Raw genomic sequence first — 18,721 nt, forward strand, 5'->3', positions numbered from 1 at the left:
TTCATAGCAAATATTTACTAAGGTTAATACAGCAAAAGACTCTTTTTCTGAAATAATACCAGCAGGTTTAGCTTTAGTGATCAGTGAAGGATTATCATATTTTTAAACAGAATGTAATATGCACACATCACTGTGGCAAGAGAATATTAAGCAACATTTCACTCTCGCCCTGAAGTTATATCTGTGACCAGTGAGTTGGCCAAATAGCTCAACAATGAGAAAAAAATAAATTTACTTTCAATTGTATGTTCTTCCTCCAGCATACCCATAATGAGTTACTCAGAAATCCCACTAAGGTCAGTGCAGTTACTCTGGATTTACATCAAGGTACAATGGGATCCCATACTTTAACCAGACTGAATACTTTTTTTTTTTTTTTTTTGGTAATGCTTGAATTGTGGGTGAAAGTGCATAGTTGATTATGACACACCCACCTTCTCTATTCTACCAGCTGAATAAAGATGGAGCATGCCAACCCTGTGAGGAGCACATCAGCATTCCCCTCCCTTAGCCTGGGCACTGTCTTTTTTTGGAAATACAGTGCACAATTCTCTGCTGGTGTAAACTGACACGGCTCCAATGGAGTAACTCCAAAGGAGCCACACCAGAAGAAAATTTGGCCTTTATTTGCATTGCAGAGGCTAAGGAAATACATATACAATCCCATTCTGAATGGGAATCATGGTCCTAATTCCCTGAGCACTTCACTGAAAATCATGGAATATCAGGGCTGGAAGGAACTTCAGGAGATCAGCTAGTCCAACATGCTGCTCAAAGCAGGACAAATCCTTAACTAAATCCCCAAGTGGCCCCCTTAGGGATTAAACTCACAATGCTGGGTTTAGCAGACCAATCCTCAAACCACTGAGCTATCCCTCTCCCCCAAGAAAGCTGTCCTTCAATATAATCAAAATATGTTCTATCATCTGTTTTTTCTCAGGTCAGCATGCTGGCAGTAGTTCTATACCAGGGTTCTCAAACTGAGGGTTGTGACCCCCATAGGGTAATGAGGTTATTACATGGGGGGGTCATGAGCTGTCAGCCTGCACCCCAAACACCGCTTCACCTCCAGCATTTATAAAAGTGTTAAATATTTTAAAAGTGTTTTTAATTTATAAGAGGGGGTCACATTCAAAGGCTTGCTGTATGAAAGGTCACCAGTACAAACGTTTGAGAACCACTGTTCTATACAATATAGACAGGCATGGTTCCACTAATTAGGTGCCTGGACCCTGGAGAAGACACACATGTAAGATGAGGTGGTGGTCTGGGGGGGGGGAGGGAATAGGGAGTAGGTGGGAGGGGGCAGCGGGGTGAGAAGAGGGGGTGCAGGGAGTGTGGGACGTGCCGGGCTGCGGTGGCCAGAGAAAGAGGCAAACTTCCACAGCTCTGGGGCTGCGGCTGCCAGGGAGAGACGGCCCTCCTTCCCAGCGTCAGCTCTGTGGCTGCTGTGATGGGGAAGACCCCCCCCTTCCTTCCCCGCCCCAGCTCAGGGGCTGCAGTGGCAGAGGAGAGAGGGCACATCCATTACATCAGAAATGTAAGACTACTGATATTAAAATATGAGTTGTGTGCTTTTATTTGTAGAACAAAACAAATTAATTATTAATAAGGGTTTTTTTATATAGCGTTTTTATCCAAAGTGCTTTATAATAGGTAGCTAACGGTGCAAACAGCATTTGGAAAGATCATGAAGTGGTCTGCCAAGACCCTCAGCAATTTTCAAGTGGTCTGCAAAAAAAAAAAAGTTTGAGAACTACTGCGCTAAGACATTGCCCAGTATTTCATGAGTCTAGAACACCAGGGCTCCTAACAATAACCTAACCTTGACTGTATAATTGCATTAATGAAAAATATGAGATTCAAACCCATTTTTTAAACAAATCAGCATAACTTGGGGAGGGGGGGAGGACAGGAGCCAAAAGGCAAACTCCTTGAAGCTGTTAGTCTCATTCAGTTCTCATTTTTAGTTTTTCATATTTTTACACTGAGCTGCATGAAAGCAAGAGTACAAATTACATTTCTAAAGGCCTTTTATCAATTCCACATCAGTCTGTGATTTTGAGAATATATTAAATGCACCACCATCTTATTTTAGCCTTTGAGTGTATATCAGGTGATTTTTTTCCAGACAGAAGCAATTAGAGTCTTGGAAAATTGCACGCAGAATGCTCCTAAGAATTGATCTGTAGAGAGCGATTCTTGCAGTGCCAAACAACTCCAGTGTCCCATGGCACTACTGCCGGCAAGAATTATTGCTAATTGAACAAAGCAACTTGCAGACATGTACACAAAAACCTTGCAATTAAAATACAGAGTTGCAGCATAGTTGATATCTTACCAGGAACCTACCTAGAATTTTCTATCAGGCTGAGCATGCAATACATACATACATGCTAAAAATAAAACCTTTAAAATCAAAGGCCAACTGTCAATTTTATATCAAAAACCTTATTTTACAGTAGCTTTATCTGGAACTTCATGGTATTTGCATTGAAAAGTCTAAAAGCCTTCTTTGAAAATAAGCAACACAGAATCCTGTTGCCTCTTTCTACTTCCTGCATAACAAATCAAAACTCTACAAAGCTAGGGATATTAGGAAAGGTTCTGTGGGAAGGAAATAAAATAAAACCAGCTTGTCAAATGGGACTCCCTGCTGCTGAGTACCATGTGGTGCTCTAGTGAGTTGCATCTGTTCAGCTATTAAATATGTTGGTGAATATAATATAGACGGCAGTGACATTATCAAATATGCTGAGTGGTTATTAAATATCCATAGTGTAATCTTTTCACTTTTTTATTTTAATTAGTAAAAGTTACTGTCAGTAAATTCACAGATTCTCATTCTCATTGTGTTTATCCCTAAATGAGAAAGCATCGGTAGATAACCTATGGTTACGGATTCTTAAACTTGCAGCTGCCGTGCAGGGAGTACCTGTACAGGAGCTCTGTGCTATTCCCTGGAATTCTCTGTGAAGAGGAAGGAATCCTCTATATGACTCTACTAGAATTTAAAACCTTAGACAATGCTTCACAATGAATGGGATAAATTCATCCTAAACTGCCACCAGGTGCTGCCATTATAAGTGCATATAAAGGAAGTAGAAAGTCCACCAAGGGTGGCAGACTGGAGCGAAGGAAAGCAAGGAAGGAAGCATGGTCAGGGCTTCTGGGAATGCACTGCATTAGCCCATCCCCTTCACCCCCTTGTTGCCTTGGCTGGTAGGGCTATTAAGGAGAACTTAGCAGTGAGCTGGCTAACGTGAAGAATTATTACAGAACTCTAGTGGCTAACCCAACCACACTTATCACAAAAAAAGACTGGAGAGGGTTGTTTTTCTTTTTTTTTATAAATTACAAAGTTATACAACCTATTTATATCTGAAAAAGAGAATGGAAGAACCATGTATTATTTGAATCACACAGCCAAAATTTGTTCTCTGATAGATGTTGGTAAGTCAAAAGTGGTTCTATAGATTTCAAGTAGACATCACGTGACACTGGTGTAAGAGATCAGAATTAGACACCAGTGACACTCGTATAAAGTGAAGATGGATGGTCCTGTGGTTAGGCAGTCAGCCTAGGTTCAACTATCTGCTCTGCCCATCACTTCCTGTGTGACCTTGGGCAAGTCACTTAGTCTCTCTGTGTCTGTTCTCCATCTTTAAAACAGGATAGTAGCACATCCCTCTCTCATAGGGGTGCTGTTGAGAATATCTACATTACAGATTGTGAGGCACTCAGACACCATGTTAATGGGGGCCATATAAGTACTTTAGCTGGATATGTGAGAAGAGAAGAGAATCAGCCCCAGTGAGCTAAACTCTGTTCTCGGTTACAGTATAAATCCATTGATGTCAGTTGAGCTACTTCTATTTTATACACTGGTGTACAGTATCAGAGGGGTAGCCGTGTTAGTCTGGATCTGTAAAAGCAGCAAAGAATCCTATGGCACCTTATAGACTAACAGTCGTTTTGGAGCATGAGCTTTCGTGGGTGAATACCCACTTTGTCAGATGCATGTAGTGGAAATTTCCAGGGACAGGTATATATATGCAAGCAAGCTAAAGATAACGAGGTTAGTTCAATCAGGGAGGATGAGGCCCTGTTCTAGCAGTTGAGGTGTGAAAACCAAGAGAGGAGAAACTGGTTTTGTAGTTGGCAAGCCATTCACAGTCTTTGTTTAATCCTGAGCTGATGGTGTCCAATTTGCAGATGAACTGAAGCTCAGCAATTACACTGGTGTAGATATGAGAAGAATGATTGTTTACAGGAAGGCTGATAAATTGCTGCAACTGGAAAATATGAACCAGAATTAAGCAAAAAGAAGATTCCAGTTTGAGAAAAGCAGCAAAAAATCACACAGAAAAACTTGAAATAAATAAGTGAGCCAATCAATTAATTATGAGTTTTAATTATGCAGGTATCTCATAAAAACAGAACAGTACTGATGCAGCTTTTCATTATTAGCACAAAACGATTAACTGTCATAGCAATGCTTACTTAAAGAAATACTTGAAGCAAAGCATTTTGTCACATTGCCACTGCAGCTTTCACTTTCCAGCTCAGGGCTTGTCTACACTGACACCACTTGTGGTGGTTAGCAAAGATGCTATCAATGCCAATGGGAGAGCTTCTCCCAGCAACACATGTACTCCATCTTCCTTAGAGGCGGTAGCTATGTCGACAAGAGAAACCCTGCTGTCAACATAGTGCTGCCTACACTGGGAGTTTGGTTGTAAATTGGCACATTGTACTGCAGCCCACACTATGTCCTCATACTCATTTAGAACTTACACAAACTGCCTTAAGGAGCTAAAAATGGAGCCAAGGACATGTAGAGAATGGTGGCACAGTTGGCAGCTTACATTACGTTGTTAGGAGAACTCATGATCAGTCAGTATTGTCTAAAAACTGCAAAATGGTTTCCACCCTGTTGCATATATATAAAGATAGATATAGATAATATATGTAAGCATTTCACTTATTTTAGAGCCTCAGGACAATCTAAATGGCAGATGACTGACATTACTGTAGCAGTATGTTCCTGTAAATTGGACTGGAACAGGACATGTGGGTAGTGCCAAGTTCAAAGGTATATTATCAGCAATGACCTCCTTAAATGACTATTTTATATAAACAGGGAAGGATGATTGATCAGTTAGGTGAGTGGAGATCAGTACCATCTGCCTGGCTCATCCAGAACTTGCCCTCAACCACAGACAGCTTTTTATTCTATCAAGAATCCTTTGAATATATGGGCAAATAATTTCCAATGATTCTCTGTTTCCTCCTTTAGGTGACATCTTACCAAATTATTTTGCTCTTACAACTAAGTGATAGTCTTTAAATCTTGGTAGCATGGTAAAATGGTCACTAGTGGTTGCATTAATAGTTTTTGTATGTGGTAAAATTCTGTAGGAAGTTAGTGTCGACAAATTAACTTTATGAGACAAGGTAAGAAAGGTAGTATATTTTATTGGACGAACTTCTTTGAGCGAGAGAGACAAGCTTTCTAGCTAAATGGAGCTCTTCTTCAGGATGAAAGCTTGTCTCTCTCACTAACAGAAGTTGATCCAACAAAAGATATTACCTCACCAAACTTGTCTCTCTAATATCCTGGGACTGACATGGCTACAAAAACACTGCATACATAAATTAACTTGGTGTCTTTTATATTTTGGTATCTTTTGTATCAAAGGAAGTGCCATGGTAGCCAGCACAGGGAATTATGGGATACAAAAAAGAAAACCGATATATGATTGAAGCTGGAAAGAGTAAAGTCTGTTTGGGGCCAAACCCTAAGGGTGCTGACCATGTTGTAAAATTTGACCCTTTGCGAAGGAAGTGAGATAGGAAAGCAACAGAACAGAAGCCAGAAAAATAGAGCAAGGGCTGGCAGAGCTACTAACATGGGCAGAAGCTGAGGAAAGGAGGCTGAGTGGGAGAAAGGTTATTTATTTATGCATTAAGAGGAAGCGCCTGTATCCCTCTTTCTGAAGCCAGAATGTTGGTAAATATTCCACAGATGTTCATGCATTTTCACATATAAACAACCCAATCAAGGAACACCTTCAGGGTAAGTCTCTTAGTAGTAACCACCTGCTTGTTTAGTTCTTTACAATGAAACTGATCTAATCAATAGTCCTGCAAGGGAAGGGGCTTCCATGTCGGTACACCACACAGTGAATATATTTATACTGAACTCTTCATTCCTCCAGCTATGCAATATTATATAACAGGGCTCATTCTGAGGGGAAGAATCAGTATGTTGTAACAGATAGACCCCTGGAGGCTGCCACCTGTTTTCTTTAGGATGTACTGAAGGATGTACTCTAAAACAAGTTCTTAGCATACATCAAAGAGAATACTTAAAATGACAGTGAATTTGTGTTTGTGCATTCAATTAAAAAAATTCTGAGATAAAGAGAGAAATAGAGAGAAAGAAAGAATCTATCATTTAAGGCACTGGATACAGACTTTTAAGGAACTGGATACAGTTCCCTTAGGGAACTGATGGGCAGCATCCCCTGGGAAGCTAATATGAGGGGGCCAGAGGTCCAGAAGAGCTGGCTGTATTTTAAAGGAGCCTTATTGAGGGAGCAGGAACAAACCATTCTAAAGTGCAGATAGAATAGCAAATATGGCAGGCGACCAACTTGGCTTAACAGTGAAATCTTTGGTGACCTTAAACTGAAAAAGGAAGCTTACAAGAAGTGGAAATTTGGACAGATGACTAGGGAGGAGTATAAAAATATTGCTAGAGCATGCAGAGGTATAATCAGGAAGGCCAAGGCACGACTGGAGTTGCAGCTAGCAAGGGATGTGAAGGGTAACAAGAAGGGTTTCTACAGGTATGTTAGCAACAAGAAGAAGGGCAGGGAAAGTGTGGGACTCATACTGAATGAGGGAGGCAACATAGCGACACATGATGTGGAAAAAGCTGAAGTACTCTAATGCTTTTTTTGCCTCGGTCTTCACAAACAAGATCAACTCCCAGACTGCTGCACTGGGCAACACAGTATGGGGAGAAGATGAGCAGCCCTCAGTAGTGAAAAGCTGGATGTGTACAAGTCCATGGGTCCAGATCTAGTGCATCCAAGGGTGATGAGGGAGTTGGCTGATGTGATTGCAGAGCCATTGGCCATTATTTTTGAAAATTCGTGGCGACTGGGGGAGGTCCCGGACGATTGGAAAAAGGCAAATATAGTGCCCATATTTAAAAAAACGGAAAAAAGAGAATCCAGGGAACTACAGACCGGTCAGCCTCACTTCAGTCCCCAGCAAAATCATGAAGCAGGTCCTCAAGGAATCCATTTTGAAGCACTTGGAGGAGAGGAAGGTGATCAAGAACAGTCAGCATGGATTCACCAAGTGCAAGTCATGCCTGACCAATCTGATTGCCTTCTATGACAAGATAACTGGCTCTGTGGATATGGGGAAAGTGGTGGATGTGATATATCTTGACTTTAGCAAAGCTTTTGATATGGCCATCAAGTTAAAAAAGTATGGATTGGATTAATGGACTATAAGGTGAATAGAAACCTGGCTAGATTGTCGGGCTCAACAGGTAGTGATCAACAGCTCAGTCTCAAGTTGGCAGCTAGTATGAAGTGGAGTGCCCCAGGGGTCGGATCTGGGGCCAGTTTTGTTCAGCTTCTTTACTAATGATCTGAATGATGGGATGAATTGCACCCTCAGAAAGTTCGCACATGACACTAAACTGGAGGGAGAGGTAGATAAGCTGGAGGGTAGGGATAGGGTCCAGAGTGACCTAGACAAATTGGAGGATTGGGCCAAAAGAAATCTGATGAGGTTCAACAAGGACAAGTGCACAGTCCTTCACTTAGGAAGAAAGAATCCCATGCATCGCTACAGGCTGGGAACCGACTGGCTAAGCAGCAGTTCTGCAGAAAAGGATCTGGGGATTACAGTGGATGAGAAGCTGGATATGAGTCAGCAATGTGCCCTCGTTGCCAACAAGGCCAACGGAATATTGGGTGGTATTAGTAGGAGCATTGCCAGCAGATTGAGGGAAGTGATTATTCCCCTCTATTCGACGCTGGTGTATTGCGTCCAGTTTTGGTTCCCCCCACTACAGAAGGGATGTGGACACATTGGAGAGAGTCTGGCAGAGGGCAATGAAAATGATTAGGGGGGCTGGGGCACATGATTTATGAGGAGAAGCTGAAGGAACTGGGCTTATTTAGTCTGAAAAAGAGAAGAGTGAGGGGGGATTTGATAGCAGCCTTCAACTACCTGAAGCGGGGGGGTCCAAAGAGGATGGAGCTAGACTTTTCTCAGTGGTGGCAGATGACAGAACACGAAGCAATGGTCTCAAGTTGCAGTGGGGGAGGTCTAGGTTGGATATTAGGAAACACTATTTCAGTAGGAGGGTGGTGATGCACTGGAATGGGTTACCTAGGGAGGTGGTGGAATCTCCATCCTTAGAGGTTTTTAAGGCCCAGCTCGACAAAGCCTTGGCTGGGATGATTTAGTTGGTGTTGGTCCTGCTTTGAGCAGGGGATTGGATTAGATGACCTCCTGAGGCCTCGTCCAACCCTAATATTTTATGATTCTATATAAATCCATTTAATAAATCAGAATTTTAAAGTGGCAATGTTAAGATTGAGAGACACTTTAGGAAGAGGCTATCAGGTTTAAAGAGAAACCCTGTCTATATTTAAAGGCAGATTCCTACTCTTCCACCTGCCACGCCACTGTGGTTCCCTGCTGCTATAGAAACAAATCAAGGTTCTGTTTTCTCAAATTTATGGTATGTTCTGTATATCTTCTGCCTTTCCCAGTAACTTATTACATTTTTATTATTATTTATATTAAATGGTTTGACCTGACTCCCTTCTCTACTCCTAAATTTCTTAACTTACATTTAGGGCCTCAAGTTTCTGAATTGCTTACCAGTGTTAACAGTTTGGAAAGAAGAAGTTCCATTCTTTCTGCGGTGGGTTCCCCCCAGGGTGCCACCTGGAACTGGGGTACCACTGAGCTACTCCTGACCCACCAGCCTCAGCTCTCTCTTACACTGTACTGCTGTGACAAGCTGACAAGCACTCCAGGCTTCAGCCTGCACTTTCATCAGCATACATACAGGTAGGGACATATCCCGATGCAGTTACATGCAGGCAGGCTCTTTGACCAGCCCTTGCATGGGAAGGCATCAGCTAGGACACCTCCCAGCTCCTCAGGCACACCCTCTGGAGTATAAACCCAGAATTATACCGTCTTCCACTGCAGAGGGAACTGTACAGAGCTAAGCTCAAAAAATTCACTCCTCCCTCAATATGGAGAGGAATATACAACAGCTTTCTTCCCCTGAGTTATGATTTCCACACACTGGTTTAGATAAAGCAAATATATATATTAACTACAAAAGATAGATTTTAAGTGACTATAAGGGATAGCAAATAAAAAAAATGCAAACTGAGCTTATTATACTAAATAGATTGGATATGAATAGAAGATTCTCACCCTAAGTGATGATAAAAACAGGCTGCAGATTCTTTAGGGACAAGCTGTACTTGCTTGCAGCTTGGAATCCCCAGGTGTTCCATTCACAGGCTAAAAATCCTTTTAACCTGGGTCCAGCACTTCCTCCAGTTCAGTCTTTGTTCCTCAGCTGTTTCCAGGAGTCTTCTTGGATGGGGAGTCAGTAAGGAATCTAGATGATGTCATTCCCCTGCCTGACAGATTTTGCATATGGCGGGAACCCTATGTTTCAAAGCTTGGTTCCCACGCCAGTCTGTGGAAAAATACTGGCATCCTAAGATGGAGCCCAGCACCAGGTGACCTGGTCACTTGTCTCTGTAGAGTCACAGCAGTCATCCCCCATGGGCTGTTTGGAGTGTTTACAGGAAGGCTCACTAGATGGGAGCTAAACTTCTCCTAAGGCCTATTGTTTCTTCCTAATGTCTCATTAATCTGAATGGGCCCTTCCCAGCCAGTCATCTAGATTGAGAGCATTTTGCTTAGTGGACATTACCCAGGACTAGCTATATTTGAAATAGATATATAGTCAATATTCATAACTTTGGATACAAAAATGATACATGCATACACATAGGATAATAATATTCAGCAAATCATAACCTTTCCGATGATCCCTCACATGCCTTATCTTACATAAAATACATCATAATTATATCATTAATATCACTATGAAGAATGTAGGGTGCAGTGTCACACTTACAGCTCTCACTTCTGCTGGAGCAGAAGCCCCTGGCATGTGGACTTTGCACCACTGAAGTCAATGGAAGCTTTGCCATCATATTCAAAAGGAAAGGATCAGGCCCTTATCACTGCAGCTGATGGTGGCCCACAGCATCTACAGTCTCTCTGCTACACTGGGGCTGGGACCAGGATATTGTGATGCTGAGGCATGAGGTGCACTGGCTATTTATTCAGTTCATGCTTTGGGTACAGTCTTTTTCTTTCATCACAAGGCAGGGGTGGGATTCTCCTAAAAAAATATACATTTTCTTTTCTCCTCAACTCCATAGCAAGAGACTGAAGGGAAAGTGAGATCTTCCCTCCAAGACAGGAAAGAGGAATAGGAAGATGAGGGGAGTTACTTCCTCCTACACATTCCCCTGGCTGGAGAAAACAGTAGGGGAAGGAATGGCCATGCAGAGTGAAGTAGGGAATCACATCGGGGAGAGTACAGGTGCAGTACTGTAATAACCGGGATTCATGGTAGCACCAGGGAGTGCTCTTTGAACTGCTCCATGATTAGAATCACAGCAAACTATTTATCTTTATCAGCTTCCTTAATCCTATCCATAATGTTGACTGGTCACTTACATGGCCACTGAAAATAAGCCTATTTCCATGAACCTCTCTCAGCAATTTGGGCTGATATGTCTAGCACTAACTTTGTTGCTCAAGGCTGTTTAAGGAAATATAACCCTTCTTTGAACAAGATCTTCTGGGGAATGGACTGCACATGGGACTCAAGATGAGGGACTAACCATGATCTTATATAGGATCTTTTTTTTAAAAAAAAAATCTCTACTAATACAAACTAGTGTGTTATCTAAATATTTTAAAGCATAACTGTTTCAGTGATTTTTCTACAATGCCAGAGTTTTATCCTGATCAGTGATTGTTCCATTTAGCACATATTCCCTAGATTAATTCATTGCTCCCATACTAATTAACTTACATTTGTGTACAGTGAATCACATTTCTTACCTGCTAGTCCAATCATATAAATAATCCTTTGTGATTGTGTTGCTTGTCATTGTTTACTCTCCCTTGAGTTGTAGAACCATATGCAAATCTGGAAATCTCTCTTTCACAATATTCTTGTCCAACTCCTTTCTATACTAACGTACAGACTGGGTGTTAAAAAATTGGGCATTCACTGCCCACAATCATTAAACGTCCTGTGGTGTTTCTCATATAGTGAAACCCACTCATAAAGTGAGTATAGTGAATACCACAAATACCACAAACAGTAAATACTGAGCTGAGACAATATGCGTTTTTTCAAGACAATGCTGCAATATGTGCCTGTGCACATACACTCCTATGCTTCCGTATTGCATGTACACAACATGTATATACACTATGTATTAGTACAACCTTGCAAGAGACCTCTCACAATGTCTTAAAACAGTTTTATTGTGCATAAGGATGGCAAGTTTTTAAAAGTTATCTGGTCTTTCCAGAGGCTAGGAATGAGTGCTGGGCCCATTAGGAACTTGGGAATCTGTCCTTTCCAATGAGTTAGGGCCTGTTTTCTGAGTGCTCAGCAATGCTAAAATATCAGGCCTGTAAAATATCAGGCTCCCTTTTCCCATTTTTGGCTCTGTAGGACTGTAAGTTTTTGGATTTTTAAGTCATGACATTTTTATGCATACATCAGCTATTGCTAACCCAAGACTGAATCCTAGCCATTCTGGACTTTGAGCAGGAGTAATTTTGGGATGGGGAATTCCATATTTGGAAGGAAATGGAGGAAACACTTCTGTAGCAGTTTCTTCATCCGTCCCACCCCCCAGAAAAGATGGGCATTTGAAGCTGCTCTGAGTTTTGGGATGTTAACCATTGATGAAGAGATGAGTTAGACCCTGATTCTGCCTCTTTAAATCCAGGGGGAGTTTTGCCACTGACTTCAATGAGTGTAGGATCAAGCCCTTAGAACCTAATCCAAACATACGTTAGTCAATGGGAATCTTTCCACTGACGTCAATGGACTTTGAATCAGGCCTTTCACGAGTAGTGAACCAGTAGAGTGGTCAAATGAGCATAATACATTTATTTATCATTGGACCCTGAAATTTGTCATGGATATCTTCTTCGTGTGGGTGGGTGGGTGGTGGTGGTGGTGGTGGCGGGGGGGTTGTAACATACACAGACACATATAGGCCTGAGTCACATCTCACCCCAGTTTTACTTTGGTATATCTCCATTCACCTGAATGGAGTTTATCTTACTTTACACCAGTGTAATTTAGAACAGAATCAAGTGCATCTATATTTTATATACACAAACTCTTATGCACATTAATTTATCCATAGAAACGCTGTTTGGATCAGAGTGTGCACATACATTAGAGAGAAAAATCTACCATTTTATTCATGCTCAAAAAACTGCTTTCTAGCAGGCATACTATTTTTCCTCTTATTTGACTATTTACCTCAGTCATTAGTCTCTGATGTGAACCTTGTCAAAAATCTAAATATTATATTGAGTTTCCCTTATCTATCATGATAGCAATGCTGCATCTTTAGAGGCTTTCAGGTTAATTAAAGATGACCTCCCTCGTTTAAATCCATACTGGCTGTCTTTAATCAAACCATATTTTCCTGGATGATATGCCACCACATCCTTTAAAATAACTTCCAAGACTTCCCCAATGTACAGTATTAATCCTATTGGTCTATAGTTTCTGAGTGATCATTCTCTAGATCATTTATAAAATAACAGAATAAAAAAATCCATTATTCAGTCCCTAGCAATATCCCTTTAGTCTAGTGAAATTTTAAAAAATATTGCTGTAGTAGCTTAGGATGTGATTCTCAGAAGTGCTCAGTGCTGGCCTACCTGCTCTCATTGAAGTCAGAGTGAGTTTTGCCATTGTCTTCAATGGCAGCAGAGTCAGACCAATAACAAATGCTGTAGATATTTGTTATCAGGACATGGTGCTTTACCTACTTACAGTGATCTACAACATTCATAACCAGCTTTTCTTACTTATGGATCACCTAGCTCAGTATTCTTGTAAAACCGACCAGAATGGTTAAAACTTCTTCTGTCATAAAGGCAAAGACATAGTACCTAAAATACTATAGTCTCTTTAACTCTCAGGATAAGCTCCCCATGTTCATTTTGAATTAGAAGCACAGTATCTGCTTGTTTATCTCTCAGTCTATTCAGACTATTATACAAAAGGCATGAATAATGAAGTGGGATATAAAAACATCTAACTCTGCCCTTCTTGGAATTCATCTTGCAAAGAAAAAGTTCGATTTTAGTATACAACTTAACAGCCTTTACCTCCTTGAGAAAAAAGGTCAAAAGGTCACAAGTTATATTTGGATCAATTTAAAAAGGAAACCAAAGTCTGTTATTGGAAATCTAAGCCCTTTTTCTTCACTGCTCCAGACAATAAAAGTCTCTTTGAAGAATGGCATATATCATAGTCATAAAGACCCTTATTTCAAGATTTACTGTCCCTTTAAGGCAACCTTGCGCTCTAGCTCCTGATTTCAGCCTGCTCAGAATTGTAGTCCAGGGGACAATTGAAGGCTGCAATGCCAAGGGATGCTGGTAAAAGGGGGGTATATAAACAGCTCCCTTCCCTCTTAACAGAGTGAGTGAGTGTGTGTGTGTGTGTGTGAGAGAGAGACAGAGACAGAGACCAAGGGCTTCTCTACATTTTGGGTGCTACAGTTGCACAGCTATGGGGCTCTGTAACTATGCTGAGGTACAGTGATAGAAAGGATTTTTCCATCACTGTAAATAATCCAACTCCCTCAATGGAAGGCAGTAGCTGGAAGATCAGTGGAAACATTCTTCCATTAATCAAGCCACATCTACATGAGGGTTAGGTCAAGAGAGCTAGTGCGCTCTGGAGAGTGAATTTTTTAAGTGTAGACTAGTCTCTATCTGGGAAAGAGCAGGAAGTGTTGGTCTCTCCAGGGAGAGCCTCTGGAGAGAAGCAGGAGCTGCTGGTAGTGTCCTTATCAAAGGCCTCGGAAGGGAGCTGGATGACTATGTAGAAGCCACCTCAGGAGGTTGGGGGGACATTTGATTATTTGAACACCTATGTATATTTGGATGGAGAGTCAGACATGGACAATCCCAAGAGGGAAGAAATCAATGAACTGTACTAGAACTATCTGCTCTTTATCCTGGGAACAGGTGGAAGAAGTGGCATTGGTGAAATGAAAGTAGACTGAGGCTTGGATGTGACATATGCTTCCTTTTCTAGGGCCCAAAACCAGAGCTACAGGACAGGAACTCCTCTTCACCTTCACAGTACCAGTCAAATGAGAAGCTGTCACAACCATGAAAAGCAATTGCTTTATTTTTAGGATATTTATGTCATGCTAATATACCTTTATTTAAAACATAAGGTGCAAAAATTCCCACCTCTATGTAAAGCTCGTGCTGCAGTGGGGGTGGAATTTTATTATAATTCACCTTGGAATTTAAAATACTGGCATTGGGACTGCTAAACATCTGGTGGAGATAGAGATTACATAGTATTTGAAATGTCTCCTGTATTAACAATGGTTATTTGGGAGATACAATGATTACTTGAAATAAATTGTTTCTAGTCTAATGTCAAGGCTGTGATTCAGATGATCAGGTAGCAATTTTCTAAATCAGAAATGGTTATGAGCTTGGTTTCGTTATTAGGTTTATTTCTTCCTAAGGTAAACAGAATAGTATGTAGGGAAAAAACATACTAAGTTTCCCTAATCAGACTAGTGGTGTTCTCTCCTGCTTCCAGAATGAAAGACTTTAAAAGAAAGCTGCACTTATATTCCTATTCTGAAATGTCAGATGTCAAGTACCATTCCCCAGCATGCTTGTATAAGCTATTTCACATATTTGATATTAAAGTTTTTGACTAAAAGCAGCAGTTCTTAATTTCCTTGCCCACCATCATTATGAAAATTGCCCTCCTAACCCATCCTACAAATGTGTGTAATGCTTAGCCATTCAGGAGGGTTCAGGTATGCTTTGTAATACTGGAGCTCAATATCAGACACAAGAACCAGCTTCCAATGCATTTTAATATTGAGGCATAAATGATAAGAAGAGGACTTCTGTTAAAAAAATATGCCTGATTTAAAAAAGGAGGCTATGCATATATGTGCATTTATTTTTGCACAGGCATTTATTGCAAATGCCAATGTAAATCCGTTTTGCATATGTTCAATAGATTTTAGATCCACTTCTGAACATACTTGCAATAAAAGTGTATGCAAAAATGTATCAGCTGGTGCATGACCAAGATCATGTGGAGTACTGGACTCTTTCCTTCCCTGCCACTCAATCATGCCCAATGTATTTTATTTTAATAGTAAAACAGTAAAATTATTCTTGTTCATACAACATCAGTGACAGATGGAATTTTTGGATGACATAAAGCCCTAATGCTATCATTGTTACAAGTGGTTTAATCTTTCAGAAAGATTGCAGCTGCCAGCAGGCTGAAAAAAAGAAAATTTAGTCCAAAATATTATTTTACAAATGCAGTTTATATGCAGAACTCGGAGTTTATACACACCACTTCATGAAGATTTCCTAATACCTTATTGAGCAAAAACAAAATTTAGCTACAATTTTCAAAACTGCTTAAGTGACATAGGCACCTAAGTCTTGTTGACTTTGAATTTGACTTAGGCTTCTAAGTTTCTTAGGTGCTTTTGAAAATGTTACCCTCCAACTTTCTTTTAAATACTATTCTGATTCCTTCTGGGAAAATAATTCTAGTAGCATTCTAAGATTCCTCTAATACAATTAAATTACAGTGATGGCCCTTAAAAAATGCTGATTGTCTTAGGTAATTTCCATGAGCATGTATGTCCCTGCTAGAGAATACATTCTCAGCAAGGGTTTTCCCCCCATAGAAAACTCTCCTCATTTGTTGCAAGTTTTGCTCTACTGCTATCAGGGACTATGGACACAGGCCCCCAGGGCACCCAAGCACTAGCAAGTGCTAATCTGCTACCCAATGCTTTGCTAAAAACTGCTAGAATAGAAATAGAATCCTGACAGAGGATTCCAGTCCCAGACTCTGATTGGCAAAATGCTGGGGGTCCTGCTTCGTTCACAACTTATATATATGCCCAACACAAGAATCAAAAGTTGTTCATGCAATGGGGTTCTCCCTGTTAGGGCTGCTTCCCCTATAATACTTGCTCCTACAGATTTCCTGGTAACCTGACCCTGTCTGCCTCGAGACATCTGACTCCTGTTTTGCCCTCTGGCTTGTCTTGGACTCTGACCTTCTGGTATCTGACCTAGACTGACTGCTGATTCCTGCTCCAACCACTCGGTAAGACCACCCATATCCCAGTCGTGATACCTGCAAAAGAGACTGTGTCGAGACTTCCAAACATCACTGATGCCACGAGATCAGCAGGAGGCCCATGCCATTTAATGGAGCTGTATTGGCTAGAACTTCTAAAATTGGTAGCATCTCCCATGAGACTCTGAAAAAAGACTCTTCAACATGGAGGAGACGATGCTGGCTGTATTATATTTCTGCCGTGCATTTGACCAGGCCAATAAGGAACGATTTATTTTTCCCATCCCAAACCCATCCTAGCCTGTCCATTCTTCCAACCAAGATCTCCACATCTTAGGCACGCTTTTTAGTTACATCTGCACTATAAGCTAGGAGTACAAGCAACTTGTGTACAAATATTAGTCCTGGGATTGGAAGACATACTTTTCATCAAGAAAAACTTGATCTCTGCAGCTTGGGAGATACTTGCCTTGAAAAAATTGAAGACTTGGATCTTTTGGCATCAGAGAGAAGCCTTCTTTTGAAACTAAGATTGCACTATACAGTCAATAAAATGGCTAGCCATTAAGGAAAGGCGTGGAAAAGCTTTAAATTCATTTAAGGGTTTCATTCTTTGTTTATTTGATTAAAGCAGTAAGTGAAGGAAAACTCATTCTAGAATGCAAAAGCACCTTTACCGAAACAAGAGGGCAAGGAGTGTATGTAGCAGGTAATTGAACACTGTAGTCCCTGTAATTCAGCAGTATACTCCTGTATGATTTGGGAAAGATCATTGCAGAAAGTTTTCTGAGGGTAAAAGTGTAATTGGTTGTAGATCAATAAGTAATTTCTTTCAAGAAAAAACTACTCTTGTTCCTGGAAGTATCAAGGTTCTTAAATAAAAATCAAGCTAATATATTAACAAAGTTGAGATTAATCTGAGCAACAAGATTTTATATTGCCCTAGTTAAGTTTATTTCAGCTGATCATTTATTTATGTTGCCATAAAAATCCAGATGCTTTCAATTTTGATTGCTAGCTATTTCCTTTAAGGCAACTGAAATTACTTTTCTAGACTTCCCAGTGTGACAACTGTGTTTTCTACTGAAAATTTATCTCTGCACAATAATGGTAGAATCAGTGGACTCCTTTTAGTATTAACAATGAGTATGCTCAGTCGTGATCTTTGTAATTCCCCCAACAGATTTCACCTGAAATCCTCCTAGACTAATGCACCTTCCTCTGACATTGCTAAGTCCTGTTTCATGTAATTAGACTGGAGCAAATAGCTTTATTTGTTTGGGTATTACAGTGCAATTTTTAATTGAAAAAGCCATATAAAGGAGTGCTATATAAAGGCATTTTGAGTATGTCTGAAGTCCTGTACAGAACTGTATATTATAAGCCATAATCATTTAATTCAGTATTGATCTTATACAACAATTTTAGATAAAGAATAGTTAATAAACTGCAATACTTAGACTATAAAAAGGTATGATCATTCAAGACACATATAGAAATAACTTTCAATTTGTTGATAATACTTACAATATGCAGCTCTAAATAGTCTCCAAGCCCAGTAGAACTGTCTACTCGTACCAAAACTGCTTCTTTTTGAACAGTGCTAAATCCTATTGCCAGTCTGTCAGCACGAGTGCTTGGCCGATCATTAGGAGGCCATGTGTATGTGATTTGTCCACCACCTTTGCTAAAGATATATGTTGTTCCCGCTGTAAAACAGAAATAAAACCATTTAGTTCATTTGCACCAGTGTCAAACTGCATGGCAAAAAATGTGCTCTACAACAATCAAAATGCTCTCTGTAGACAACTGAACTGCATAAATGAAACACAGCTATATCACAGTTTGGAGGAATCTTAAAATCTGCCAGCAACATTTTTTACAGCAAACTAAATATTATCGCTTTTTTATACAATACAGTCCATGCAGAATACAGTATAATTGCATAGTATAATTCCAAAGACCCTGGACCTGATTCAGGAAGGCATCCCTATTCAAGAAAGCATTTAAGCATGTGCTTGAAGTTAAGCTCATGCTTACCTGATTTCCTGATTCTTCCTGAATCAGGACCCAGGTGGAGAAGAAATCATGTACACTAGTTATTTCGCAATTGACTAAAGATGCAACATCATATATCCATCTATGCAATGAAAATGACATCCAAGATATGATGTATCATCCTGCACAGTGAAGCAAAATGTAACAAATATATTC

At 40.4% G+C, this 18,721-nt stretch overlaps 1 protein-coding gene across 19 annotated transcripts in view; it reads right to left on the reverse strand.

The window, feature by feature from the left end:
• Nucleotides 1-18,721, reverse strand: part of NRXN1 (neurexin 1) — a 1,267,446-nt gene that overhangs the window by 338,146 nt on the left and 910,579 nt on the right. For all 19 annotated transcript variants that reach the window (XM_050951741.1, XM_050951740.1, XM_050951749.1 and 16 more), the window contains one exon: nt 18,035-18,216. In XM_050951741.1, the coding sequence (XP_050807698.1) occupies nt 18,035-18,216 (182 nt within the window). The remainder of the gene's footprint in view (nt 1-18,034; nt 18,217-18,721) is intronic.

This window comes from Gopherus flavomarginatus, chromosome 4 (genome assembly GCF_025201925.1).
Source record: "Gopherus flavomarginatus isolate rGopFla2 chromosome 4, rGopFla2.mat.asm, whole genome shotgun sequence".
Taxonomy (NCBI): domain Eukaryota; kingdom Metazoa; phylum Chordata; order Testudines; family Testudinidae; genus Gopherus; species Gopherus flavomarginatus.